The 12,779-nt window shown below is 38.5% G+C and overlaps 1 protein-coding gene across 2 annotated transcripts; it reads right to left on the minus strand.

Moving 5' to 3' along the window:
• Window positions 1–1,550: 1,550 nt before the first annotated feature.
• On the minus strand, window positions 1,551–11,876 carry ttll10 (tubulin tyrosine ligase-like family, member 10). 2 transcript variants are annotated; one of them, XM_074681973.1, is made up of 12 exons: window positions 11,782–11,876; window positions 9,036–9,321; window positions 8,710–8,866; window positions 8,385–8,503; window positions 8,058–8,178; window positions 7,150–7,235; window positions 5,742–5,928; window positions 5,493–5,664; window positions 5,139–5,279; window positions 2,572–2,688; window positions 2,392–2,485; window positions 1,551–2,221 (listed from the first exon to the last, which is right to left on the minus strand). In XM_074681973.1, the coding sequence occupies exons 1-12, from the start codon at window positions 11,794–11,796 to the stop codon at window positions 1,602–1,604; spliced, it is 2,115 nt and encodes a 704-aa protein (XP_074538074.1). In that variant the 5' UTR covers window positions 11,797–11,876; the 3' UTR covers window positions 1,551–1,601. The 2 variants fall into 2 exon arrangements, with proteins under 2 accessions (XP_074538074.1, XP_074538075.1); XM_074681974.1 differs by lacking the exons at window positions 9,036–9,321; window positions 11,782–11,876 and adding an exon at window positions 8,954–9,000.
• Window positions 11,877–12,779: the final 903 nt, after the last annotated feature.

Below are 12,779 nucleotides of genomic sequence, written 5' to 3' on the forward strand. Positions count from 1 at the left end.
TCAATGCAATAAAAGGTCATAGAAAGATAAAATGTGAATATTTGCTGTGTAAGAAAAAATAAAGATTACCCATTAATTGAAAACTTATGAAATGAATCACACACATATGGCTCCAACAGACTGATTACAAGTGAATCAGATTATCCCACCCAATGAAGTTTGGTTGATTTCATGTTGATTTGTTTACATGAGGAAAAGAGGTGTTGCCAGTAGAGAAAGGTCATTAGAGGTTAGAGACACAAAAACTGCAGGTTATGAATAAGAAATCCACAAAACTGAAGAAGACACAGATCATGATATGACTACAGCGGTGCTCAGGGACCAATTTACAGAAAATAAAATGTCAAACCCTGACGGTGAGAAGGCGCACATGAGTCATGCAAACTTTTTTTTTTAACCTCATTATCAGTGAAGTGCTCAGTTTATTATGAGTAATTCATCAACAGATAAATTAACTCATTTAAAGGATGTTAAAAAGTTAACTGTAGGTGGATGGAGAAAGTAACAGAGCCAGCTGCGAAGTGAGTGCAGTGCTTGGTAGAGTGACTCTCAGAGTCCATCGCTGTAGAGCATGTGCAGTAAAGAAAAGCAGAGCCCAGTGTGGTCATGGTGGCACCAGTCTCTTACTTAACAGGTATCACTTCCCTAAAATCTATAGCAGGGGTCACCAACGTTTTGGAGACTGAGGGCCACCTCAAGGGGAATGAGTGGTACAAAGGGCTACTTGTCTGATACAAACTTCCTGAACAAAATTGCACAGATCATGTTTTAATAACAATAATAACAGTACTAGAAGTAATACTAGGGGAAGAAACTGATCACATTTCAGGGTTAATTATTCCACAATTAGTATTAATGATGTACACCACAATGGTGGTAAGAAACATACAAATATTTTTGGGAGTATCTCCATTGTGACCAGCTCTGTTTTTTGGAACATGCCTTGAAGGCGCCTTGAGTGGATCTTGCAGGCACCACATTGGTGACTAGACATGCACCGATCGAATGGCTGGCCGATCGATCAGTGCTGATTTTCTTAATTTTGGGTGATTGGTGATTGGTGATCAGTGATCGGCCCCTTCTTACAAATAAAACTGATCTTATAAACGTCCAGGAAAGTCCAACAGCCAGCCATTGTTGCTTTTTGCTCTGAGACATAAAACTCAAGACACTTTATTGGTTGTTTAAGTTAAAACATAAAGATTTTATTATTTCACAGGTATTATTTAATGATTTACAATAAAATAAGATTGGAGCATTAAAGGTATATGCTGTCAGTTATAAAACTTAAAACATAAAAATCGGTATCGGCCCAAATCACTATCGCCAGATCAGGCTTTTTAAAGATAGGTGATCGGCCAGAAAACTGTGATCAGTGCAGCCCTATTGGTGAAGTTCACTCCAAAGGTTTTTGAGAATAACTGATAAAATGACAAAGAATGACACCGGTTATCAGGATTCAGGATTAAGATCCTTTATTATCATTCTCAGCATTATTAGCATTTAGAATACCGGCAAACAGCTTCGTTTGTCAAAGTGTTGACCTTTCAGATAAAGCTCTTTCTATCCCAGCTCTTCACAGTTCCTCTTCAGTCTCAATCTTAAGAGTCTTCTCTGAGTTTTTCTTCACCACACTCTTCTCTACTTTTAAGTTTGTCTTCACACACAGCTAGAGATCTAGCCTGAGGATGGGACAGCAGCGTTGCTGTCTGGAGGGATTCACAGGTGGAGAAGTCTTCACTCAGATCAGATGAAGACTGTGACATGTTAACTGTAGCTTTCTCCTGAGTGTTTGAGCTCTTTATGTCACCTGAGTTCTTCAAATCATGAAGGAAGGTGCACTCGTTGAGTTTGAGTTCAACCCGAGGCCTGAGGTTCTTACATCCTACAGTCTCTGTGTTGTTGCTGCTGCTGTTTGGATGTGACAATTTCAGACATGAGTGAGCAGTGGAGGACTCTGAACAACTCTCTCCTTTAAGGACAGAACTGTCAGAGGATGCTGAAGGCACGTTTTTGTTTTCAGCTCTTGACTTGCATCTCCTGAGTGTAGTCTTTTTTGAGCTTTTCAGGTTGAATTGAGTGTGTGTGTTGCCTTTTCTGCTGGTCAGCGCTGAATCAGGAGGAGAAACTTCGCTGTACAGCAGCACAAACTCTCTCTGACTGTCCAAAGGGAGAATTTTCTGCCTGAGACGACACTTGTTGAAGATCTCGAGAGTTAAATCTAGAAAAGGGCATGAAGAAAAGAAATGGGTGGTATCACACATTAGTCTCAGTCACATTACTCTACTTATATAAAGGGAACTATGGCTGAAACATGCAGCACATTTTATAACATTAATGTTTGAGGAAAAATTACATAAGGACACCTTTCGATGTGAAAAAAAAGCTCACCCAGTGTCTCCCTGACAGTGCTGGGTATCACCTCCTTCAGCACGTCACAGTTTGTATGCAGGGCCGGGTTACAGTTCATCTCCAGCAGCCAAACCTTTCAGTAACACACTCTGTTCAACACGATGCATCATAACACACATGAGCACCGACTTACATTTTTATAATCCACAGGTCACTCACCTTAAAGTCTTCATCAACCATGAAGTCACAGCCAATCAGATCAAAGAAGCCCAAACGGCGATCTAACTTGGATTTGACTGCAAAGAAACACTGCGTCATGATCTGCTGCATTCGATTCTGATGGATGAAGAGAAGAAAAGATAAAAAACAAGGACAAAACAAAGAATTAGAAAATAAATTCAATCAATAGGCTCTGGATCAGCAGCACATTAACAGCCTCTGTGTAAGTCTGCAGCACTTAAAGCACAGTCTGAGGCTGGTTATCGCATTTCTTTAATGTTTGTTTAATTGATCTTTTTATCCATCAGGGGGCGGCAGGACAAGATTTTAACAAAAGGGTACCATTTCCAAATGAAATTGTTATGGCAAAAGTGTTACCCCTAAGTACAATAAATGCCAAATAAATGGAAAACAATCCATCATTTGAAATGTCTGATAGGGGTAAAGTGATTTTTTAGTGCAAACAGTTGCCTGCTGCCAAGATGCACCAATCGGAGGGGAATTGTCAAGCCAAAAAATAGAAATAGACAAAAAGGCTCTGAACAGAGGAAAAAAAAAAAATTAACCAGACATATGTTAAGTTTGGTTACATGAAAAAAAAAACACCCTGGTTTTCAGGCTCATGTTGTAGAGTAAAATACTCACAATGAGTGATTTAAATACTAATGGCAGCACAAGTTCACAACTTCTTATCAAAGTTGATTCCTTTTTATTATTTTTTTTCTGTTTTTCTTTTTAAAGCTTTATTTTGATCTTCTTGATAGCGGGTGGTAGAAGACAAATATGCTCTTAACACCTTTTGCTTTATCACTTTATCTTACTTGTATTTTACAAACCATCAGATCATGAGAGAGTGAATTCAAGGTGAAATCAAGATCAACTTAAAGCTACTATAAGGATTTTTTTAAGAGGGTATGAAAAGGACTAAATCTAATACGAATAAACCTTTATGTGCTGCAAAGTATGCCGGGATTATTAGTATTAAGACAGATTACTTTCATGTTGTTATTTTTATCACTTGAAACAGCTGCTGAGGGTCGGTGTCAGAAAAGCCAATTTGCAGCATGTTACAGGCACAAGGGCAAAATGAGTCGCTACATTTTTGTAAAAAAATAAAAATTAAAAATTAAAAAATAAACTGGCATATGTATACAACTACAGAAGCGTATTGCATTCACTTGAAGAAAAGAAAACAACTCCGGTTTTTCAGAGTAATTTATTCTTCGGTTTGTTTTTTGTGTTAATTTTGTTTTTCTGATTAATATTCTTTTTATTGGTTTGTTTTTTGTTATAATTATTTCTGTTTTTATGACTTTTTTTTGTGGTAATTAAATTTGTTTTTCTGATTAATATTTTTTAATTGGTTTGTTTTTTGTTATAATTTTTTCTGTTTTTATGAGTAATTTTTCTGAAGTATCCAGCTACTTCGAAATCCCGCGAGAATCTCCAACCTGCAGACACTCCCGAGGATGTGTGGTGGCTCCTGTGTCCCACACATAGGAAAAAAAATTACTCCTAAAAACAGGAGGAAAAAAATTACTCATAAAAACAGAAAAAAAAAGTATAACAAAAAACAAACCAATAAAAAAATATTTATCAGAAAAACAAAATAAATTACCACAAAAAAAAATATTCATAAAAACAGAAAAAATTATAACAAAAAAAACTAACCATTAAAAAAATATTAATCAGAAAAACAAAATTAATTACCAGAAAAAAAATTACTCATCAAAACAGAAAAAAATATAACAAAAAACAAACCAATAAAAAAAATATTAATCAGAAAAACAAAATTAATTACCACAAAACCAAACTGAAGAAAAAATTACTCTGAAAAACCTGAGTTGTTTTTTTTTTACTTCAAGTGAATGCAATACGCTTCCGTATACAACAAAATGAGCTTATCAGATAAAAGGAATGGGAGAGTCAATATCAATATTAACCAAATTTCTTAACAGTAGCCTTATGGTAGAGCTGAGCAACTCTTTTAAGTGCAGTATTGCAGTTTAAAAAATCAATGCCTTTAAGCTTTTACAACTCCAATAGAAAAAAATATTTTCCCATTTTTTCTGTTAGCATATATAACAAAAGCTTTATCAGAACATACTGTACTCTTACGACTGTGGGCGGTGTCACAGAGGACATTATGAGGCTGTTCTCACACAACACACCTTTTTTCCATCACTGATGACTGACTTAAAAAAAAAAAAAAGGAAAGGAAAGCCCATTGAATAAAAATGTGTTCAGTAATAACAATGGTTTTTAGAATGATCTGATGGTTGTCACATATTTGTGGCACACATCAATAGAGAGTTTCAGTAGAACAGATACAAAATATAAGGAGACATTTTAAATCATGTACACAGTGCTGTTTGTTGGACAATCTGGATTAAAACAACCTCCAAATAGCACATGTGATATTTAACTTTGGTAATAACATGACGCATCGGCGAACATGAATGAGATCATCTCAGCCTTAACCACAATCTCAATTAGCTGCGAGCACCAACAGCCTCCACTTTGACTGTAATTGGTCCCTGAGAGCGACAACACACAGCAGCACTCACTGTGAAGGCGCCCAGCACCCAGTCCCTGGGCAGACCCTTGGCAACCTGAAACCTGTCATTGACGTAGGTGTTGAAGCTCTCCATGGACCAGACCGTGTCTTCCTTTAGCTGACCGTACAGAGGGCTCTTCTTCTGCATGTACTGGAGACGGACAGCAGGGGGACCAGAGACACATGAAGCAGACAGCAGAGGCAGAGAGAGGCTGAGATGTTCAGTCAGTCAAAGTACATTTAAAGTCAGGAATCAAAGTTTCCCTGAGTTCCTGTTCTTTTTTTAAACATGTAAACTAAGACATTATTTAGCTTTTCTGTACCATCCATTTTAAGTAATTATACTTTGATATGTCTGTTGTACCTGATTGGTCAGGTGAGCTATGAGGTTGTTGGAGGCTGGGTCATAGAGGTCACAGGTGAGGCGCACATATCCATGTCTGAAGAAGACCATGTAAGGCGCAGTGCAGGCGATCAGAAGAAAAGAGCGCACATCAAATTTTTTCCCCCTCAGGAGCAGCGGCCTCTGGATATAACTAAAGAGAAAATGAAGAAACAATGAAACGTCATAATGTGAATTTGTTAGATCTAAACCATGCGTGAGATCACCCACTGTTGGATGATGCGAGCCTGAGGCGGGCGGTGGAGCGTCTTTCTGCTGCTCTGACGTTCCTCTAAATGTTGTAGTTTCAGCCTGAAAGCAGCTACGTCCTCCTGGCTCTTCAGCAGGAAAATCCCTCTGCCCTGGTTCATACCCGTCGGCTTACAGATCCACATGTGACCCTCATTCTTGCTCACACCTGCCAAAATGTTTGCCTTTGTTTTAGTGCAAAATAAGAACCATTGCATTCTGGAAATGTTAACACTTAGTGACTTATAGTTTTCCAAAAAATTATTAACATGCTGGATTTTTTAAGAAAACCTGTGTTTATCGTTTACATATGTACACAAAACTTTACAGCTCAGTGTATTTGCAAGACTCAAAACATTTAGTCACATGTATCTGGAGAGAAACAATCAGAGTATTTTACTTTATTATCAAAAATATCAAGATCTAGAAGCTATTTCAAATTATTTTGTACAAAAGCTGCATTTTTCTATAATTTTTACACTTTGCAAAGTCATCCTATGAGCCAGATCCAACACTCTGACTGGACAGTTTGCCTGCAGGTCATATGTGTGGCACTCCTGCTGTAAGGTGTCATGTAGAGTTTTTAAAGTTTCATTTTCTGGGGAGTAACATGCAGAGAAGGAGTTGGAGGTTGGACTCAAACCTGGTCTTCAACCTCTCTGTGATGGGGCATGGGACCTAGCCACTAGGCCACACCAGCTTCCATAGAGTGTCATATTTAAACATAAACGATGCTAAAAGAAAATGAAATACCCAAACAAAATTAGCTTTGTTTTTTTTAACTCATTCTGAAATGTTTTCTTTTACCTTTTCATCTTTTTCACAGATAAAATGTCCAAAAAAAACTGTCTGTCAGTGTCTCACATGTTTACTTTATAACTGTTATCTGTAAACTGTTCATCATCTGGCAATGTGTCTGTTGATAAATAGAGAGCAGAAAGAACAGACAGACAGAAATAAAAACAGATGTAACAAAGATTAATTCAGTCGGTTTGTCTTATTTCAGTGCTGTCTCCCTCCACTGTGTTCGTACTCTGCTGAGAGTTTCTCCTCCTGTTTGTGTCTCAGCTCTGCCCTCTGCTGACTCGTCACCATGACAACAGCATGTTCCCCTGGTGATTTTATCAGGGCCTTCTGGGAGGTGAAGTGCGTTATTTTTCCTACGTCCTCACCCTGTTTGATTACACTGTCACTGTGGAGACTGTTGTCCTAACACTGCTCTGCACAGACCTCACGTTGCTCTTTACATTGTTTTGGTATAAGACAGGTTGAGTCTGATTGATCTTGTTTTAGTCTGTAGATCGCCAAACAAACTCAGATCCAGTCTAACCAGTACTGTGTTGATGTGGCATCTGGATACTTATGTGTTAGAGGCTAGTGTAGGTCTTACCCTCCTCCTGGGTAAAGAAAGCCTCCCTCTCCTGCCTCACGTCCAGGCGGAAAGTAGTGGGAATGAACTCCTCCATTTTCAGCCTCCTGCAAAGTTTACAGGGAAAATATGAGAGAAGTGTCCGAAATTTTTTTATTTTTTTATTTCAAACTTCATAAAGGGCAAATGTAAACAGCTTTTATCACTACATGACTTTTCCTATTTTGTGCTTACGCGGGCTAGAGCCTATTAAAGCTGTCATTGTATGAGAGGCGGGATACTACCTAAACAGGTCGCAAGCCTATCATGAGGCTTGCATGTAAAGTAAATCCACTTTTTGATTCAGTGTTTGTTTTTGTTTTCTTTATACAGCATTTTTTAAATAAATTAAGCAGCCATTTTTCTTTCTAATCCATAACTCATCATGCATGCTCTTTCTTTTTTTCTTTTTCTTTTTTCTTTTTTTTGCTGAGTATAGTATTAAAGCACTGAATTATGACAGTATATGTCTAAACCAACTATTATGAAAGTTTTACATTGTATTGTATGGTTATAAGATCAGTTTGAACTCGTGATTACATTTGCTCTTCATCGGTCAATGTGCATTACTCAAGAGATCTCAGGTAACATTTTTTAACTTTGTTTTCTACAATTACTAATTAACCTGTGAAACATTTTATCACTGATGTGGAAAAGCTCCACAACCAAAGCTTGTGTGATTCAGAGAGGTGCCATATGAGTCTGGTTGGCCTTGTTTTATCTCCAGTATCACAAACTGATGTATTTTTTTTAATCAGTGTTTCCAGGGTGAGCTGGGCCTGTATTTGATGTTACCGGAAAGTTGCTCAGTGAACAAAGGTATTTGTGTTTATCTGTGTAAATTTCTGTTATTGAAAACCAGTAACAGAAGAAAATTTCTTCGGGTTCACCTGAGTCCAGGTCCGTGGTTGATTTTGCTGCTAAATCGCTCAAACTCCCGCAGACTGCTGAGGAGGCCGATCTTTGTGGTGAGCACCTTATTGTTGGGAATCTGGTACACCAGCTGCTCACCTGTGAGCAAAATGTGAAGACTTCATTATTTTTTGCATGAATGGAAGATTTATTTATTTTTATTTTTTTACATGAATGTTGGATAAACTTTCACAGTCACTATCTTACAGGTAACTCTCCCCAGAATGAGAATGCATTTGGAAAGTGATGTCACACTTTATAGAGAAATTCAGATTTAAGGTTAGATGAAGGATTAGTTAGTGAACCTTTTCTGAAGTTACAGTAGTTAGACAGGGATTTGGTTTCACACCACTTGAGTTTGAAATCTTCTCTGTGCTTGTCGTGAATCCTCTTCCATCCTCTGCTCTCACAGTAACTGCTCACTCTGAGGAAAAAGTCCCAGAGGAAATCATCACACCTCTGCTTTAGTTACACAATGAGCAGGGAAAGGACAGAGGTCATTTGTAAAAACTCTGTATATATATGTCCACTAAGATGTCCATTACAACACTTTTAGGTTAGTAAAATTTTGATGATGGTAAAAAGTTAGTTTCATGCTTTATTTCCTTTACTGTATGTCTCTTGGCTTACATTGCAGCCCCGTTTGATCCTCCAACGAAGTAGAAAGGCCCAGACCCTCGGGGCTCCTCTATTCGCCGCCCCCTGTCCCTGTCTGGGTAGGAGCAGGTGGAGAAGTCTCTAGGGAAGGACTGCCGAAGGTTTCGCCCCACTCTGCAGGCACCTGTTACTTTTTAAGAAATAATCATGCTTAATGTTATTGATAGGGTAAGGGTAAATTGTTTGTGCTTGCAAAGGGGATGAAGTGAAACCGTACTTTTTTTCTGCAGAGTCTCAATATACTCTTGCATTTGTTTTCTCAGAAAATCAAACAGAGTCACACTTTTTTCTTCACACACCTGACCTTCTGCCCACTTCCTGGCTGACAGTCATGTGTGAAACCCTCAGCGTCTCCTCCCACTGGCTCTGCTCCAGTCCACCTTCTGATGTCACTTCCTGTATGCCTCTGTGGTCATATGACACAGGCTGCGCTTGCTCCTCTTGCCTCCGGCTACATGCAGGCAGGTTTTGCCCACAGGGAACCTCCACTTCCTCCCTCTCTGCTTCTTCCCCTTGTTTCTTTAGTTCAGTCTCCTCTGCCAGGTCCTCAGCGCAGGGCTCCACCCAGCATTCGGACGACATGACCTAGACAGCAGCGAGGCGAGAAATGACTCAATGTAGAATGCAAGTAGAGCTGGAGTCAAAAAAAAAGTTTGTTTTAAAAAGCTTTTTTTTTTTTTTTTTTTTTAAGATTATGAGTTCCTGCAAGAACCAATTTAACACAGAAAACCCTTTTTGGAAGAAGGGTTTTTTCAAGAGCTGTTTAAAACAGGTATTAGAAGATCCTCACTCTCAAATATTAAAATATTTAGCCATGTTTCCAAAAGTATTTTTATGTAGATGTATCTGGAATACCCTTTATCAAATTATCATACTTGTTCTGCCACAGTCTTAAATGTTTTTGTCCTAACCCCAAGTTCAAACCACTCGGAAAAAAATGAGTAGATATAACTGAAATGTTAGGCAGATGCAACTGTTGTTGCATATGTTGTGATGGCATTTTGTAAACATGAGTGAGGAGGGGGCGCTGTGGATGTGAGATCATGATTAGATTTAGACATGTTTCACACGTGGCACGGATCGACTGTCTATGCCCCACGTGGCACACACCGTGGAAGTAATGATTCTAAAACTCTGTTTTACTAAAAAAAACGAGATGTGTTGGAGCCATGTTGCCCAGTTTTTGTTTGTTTTGTTTTTTTGTTTGTTTGTTTGTTTTTTAAGTGTAAGAAATGTTGATTGAGGTATGCTGTTTTCTTGTTTCTTTTGGTCTATGCGATGGGGCACGGACGGCTTGTGTCCCCAACACAACATCTCAAAGTACAGCTGGGACTCATATGGCATTCCCTCCTCACTCATAGTTACAAAGATGGATGGTTCAGGGCATAACCCTTTATGTTAGATTCCAGGTAGAACGTTATGGAAGAGTTCCAGGTGGAACCTTTATAAATAGTACCAACAGAAACCAAAAAGAGTTCTCCTATGAGGACAAGCCAAATAACCTTATATGGTTTTAGTCAGCACCTTTTCTTGTAATAGTGTTGAGCTTCTCTGAACTAAACCCTGCAGCTCTACTGATGGCAGGGTTTTGCTGCGGGTTAGTCATGCTACAAATACACTGAGACCTCAACAACTAGGTAATGAGCTGCTGTTGAAAATTTGAAAAGCATTCATTGTCATTCATTAATAAAAAGTAAAATGTCAGTGTTTACAAGATATTCATTCATACAGAAACATTTTGGCATCTTTTAGAAAGTGTAACAAATGTGTCCCCAGCCTGCAGGAGTGCTAAATGCTCTTTTTTCCGTCTAATAAAAGTGCTCACTTTGCACATTTACAGTAGTGGACAAAATTATCAGAACACTTGGAAAATTCAAAGGTTTTCCGTTGTTTTTGTAAAATACCCATAGAACAAATTAAATAAATATCTCTAGAATTATCAATATGTCATGACTGTCTATCTTTGTATACCATATAATGGTGCCATCAAAAGGAGATTTAGCTTGTTTTCCTTATAAAAAGAAACATTCAGATTTGATGGACTGGATTCCTCAAAATCCAGACCTCAACCCCATCTAACAGATTTGGTCAAGTTGTGAATGTATTGACACTGTGGCAGCGACATGTGCTGCTGCATTATTTAATAACAAATAATCCCTTTGCATCTGGGGGATTCATTGTCAACCCTGTTAAAAGTTCCTCATCATCTGTTCTCAGTTTTAGAAACTGTTTTAAAACGGTGATCTGTATGGTGGTGAGGAGCTATTGCACAGAACTGAAACCAAGGCACAAGATAGCACAGCACAGTGTGCAGGTCAGATCAATGATAAACCTCATGGTTGTATCGTCTACTAATCATAGAGCCTTTGTCAAAGTCAGGACTTTCAGCTGAAATAAAAAATGTCCTGAGCTTGCCTCAGGATGATGTGTAAAAACTCTGCAGACTGCTCACTTTGCCCCCTGTGGTTGCTGCGTTGAAATTAAGATAAATTTGTTTTCACTTTCTGTTTTTAAGCACATTTCCATACTACTACAAAAATCAAATAAAAGAATGCAGATTTAATCAACTACTGCTGATACCAACATTTTGTTAAAGTCTTTGTGAGAATTGATGTTTGAAAATCATTTCTGACACAATCAGTTTAATCGACTCACCTGACATGCACCTTGGTCCAGACTTCACTGGTTTCTAGTCTGTGGGTTATATTCTTTTGCAATGCAGTCACAAACCCAAATAGAATTCATTAAAGTTACACTTTCATCATCCCTCTGTGAATGATTGTCCCTGCTGGCTCTCTTCTAAAAGAATTAGCATGTTAGTTTCAATGCTGTTTGAACAATCAAAATGTTGTATGTAATGGACATTTTTGCCTCCAGGGGCTGCTGGCACCTGAAAAAACTACCTACCACAGTTTAAATCTGACAAATTTAGGAAAACTGGAAATGATAGCATGTACTGTCCGGTCAATGAATGTGTGTTTTTCTTCCAGCTGCTGATGTATGAACTATGCAGATTTAGCTACATTTAAAAGCAAAGGGTTTTACCTTCAACTCCAACATCACACACTTGGGCAGCCAGACGCCATGGAAACCTACTCGCGCCTCCTATCCTGTGCGCTCAACCTTGTATTCTGCCAAGGTCCAGACTAACAACAAACCTACAGACTGAAGGACAAACTCAAAAAAGGATGTATCACATGGTCTGTCAGCAGTTTAACCCTCTAAAATCAGCCAAACTCTCACAGAGCAGGAAAGCAAACCCTCAAGACCCACAAGACCAATGCAAACAATGAGTGGTTGCTCAGGTAATGGGACCCTTAGCAACAGTTGCTCTATGTAGATTGAATCTTAGAACAACAATGGCTCAAGACAAGCTAACTGCTCAAGATTATGTATCCCACACACACACACCTCTAAGTTGAGCCTCATTCAATATTAATTGGCTGTAAGCCTCTGTTGTGTGAACCCCTATGGTAACATAAGAGCAGGGTGTCAATCAAAATGGATTTGCCTGTGTTCCAGGGTATTATATCCACACACAAAGGGGGAAAATATATTCTCAAACACTCACATATTAGATCTGAAAAGTGACATACGAGACTTTCTGTAACCTTAAGATTCTGCAAGTGTAAAAGCTGATATATATTTATATACAAAAATGAGCATTAACTCAAACTTATTCTTTTTAAATAAACTAGATGATAGATGAACTAAATCATACCTGAACTCATTCAACTGATAGCAGACGTAATCGTAACTCACAACGTCTACTGCTAAATCCAGTTAAGCAACTTCACGTTTGTCTGCTCTGGGTGCAAATCCTTTTATCACCTTTGTGTCTGATTTGACTGAAGAGGAAACACCCAAGCCCAGACACAGTTTGCAATTATGCATAATCTCATCTCTTCCTCCCAACAGCCTGATAATTGACTGGGGTGGGTACCTCTTATACGCACAATCCATGCAACCATATAATTACTCACAGATAGGCACAGTGACACACAGACCTGACACCAGTGTTATTAAAGCATGTATGCAGCACA

Source organism: Halichoeres trimaculatus, unplaced genomic scaffold, assembly GCF_033239565.1.
Source record: "Halichoeres trimaculatus isolate MK-OKI-2021-1 unplaced genomic scaffold, fHalTri1.1 fHalTri1_scaffold_11, whole genome shotgun sequence".
Classification (NCBI taxonomy): Eukaryota; Metazoa; Chordata; class Actinopteri; order Labriformes; family Labridae; genus Halichoeres; species Halichoeres trimaculatus.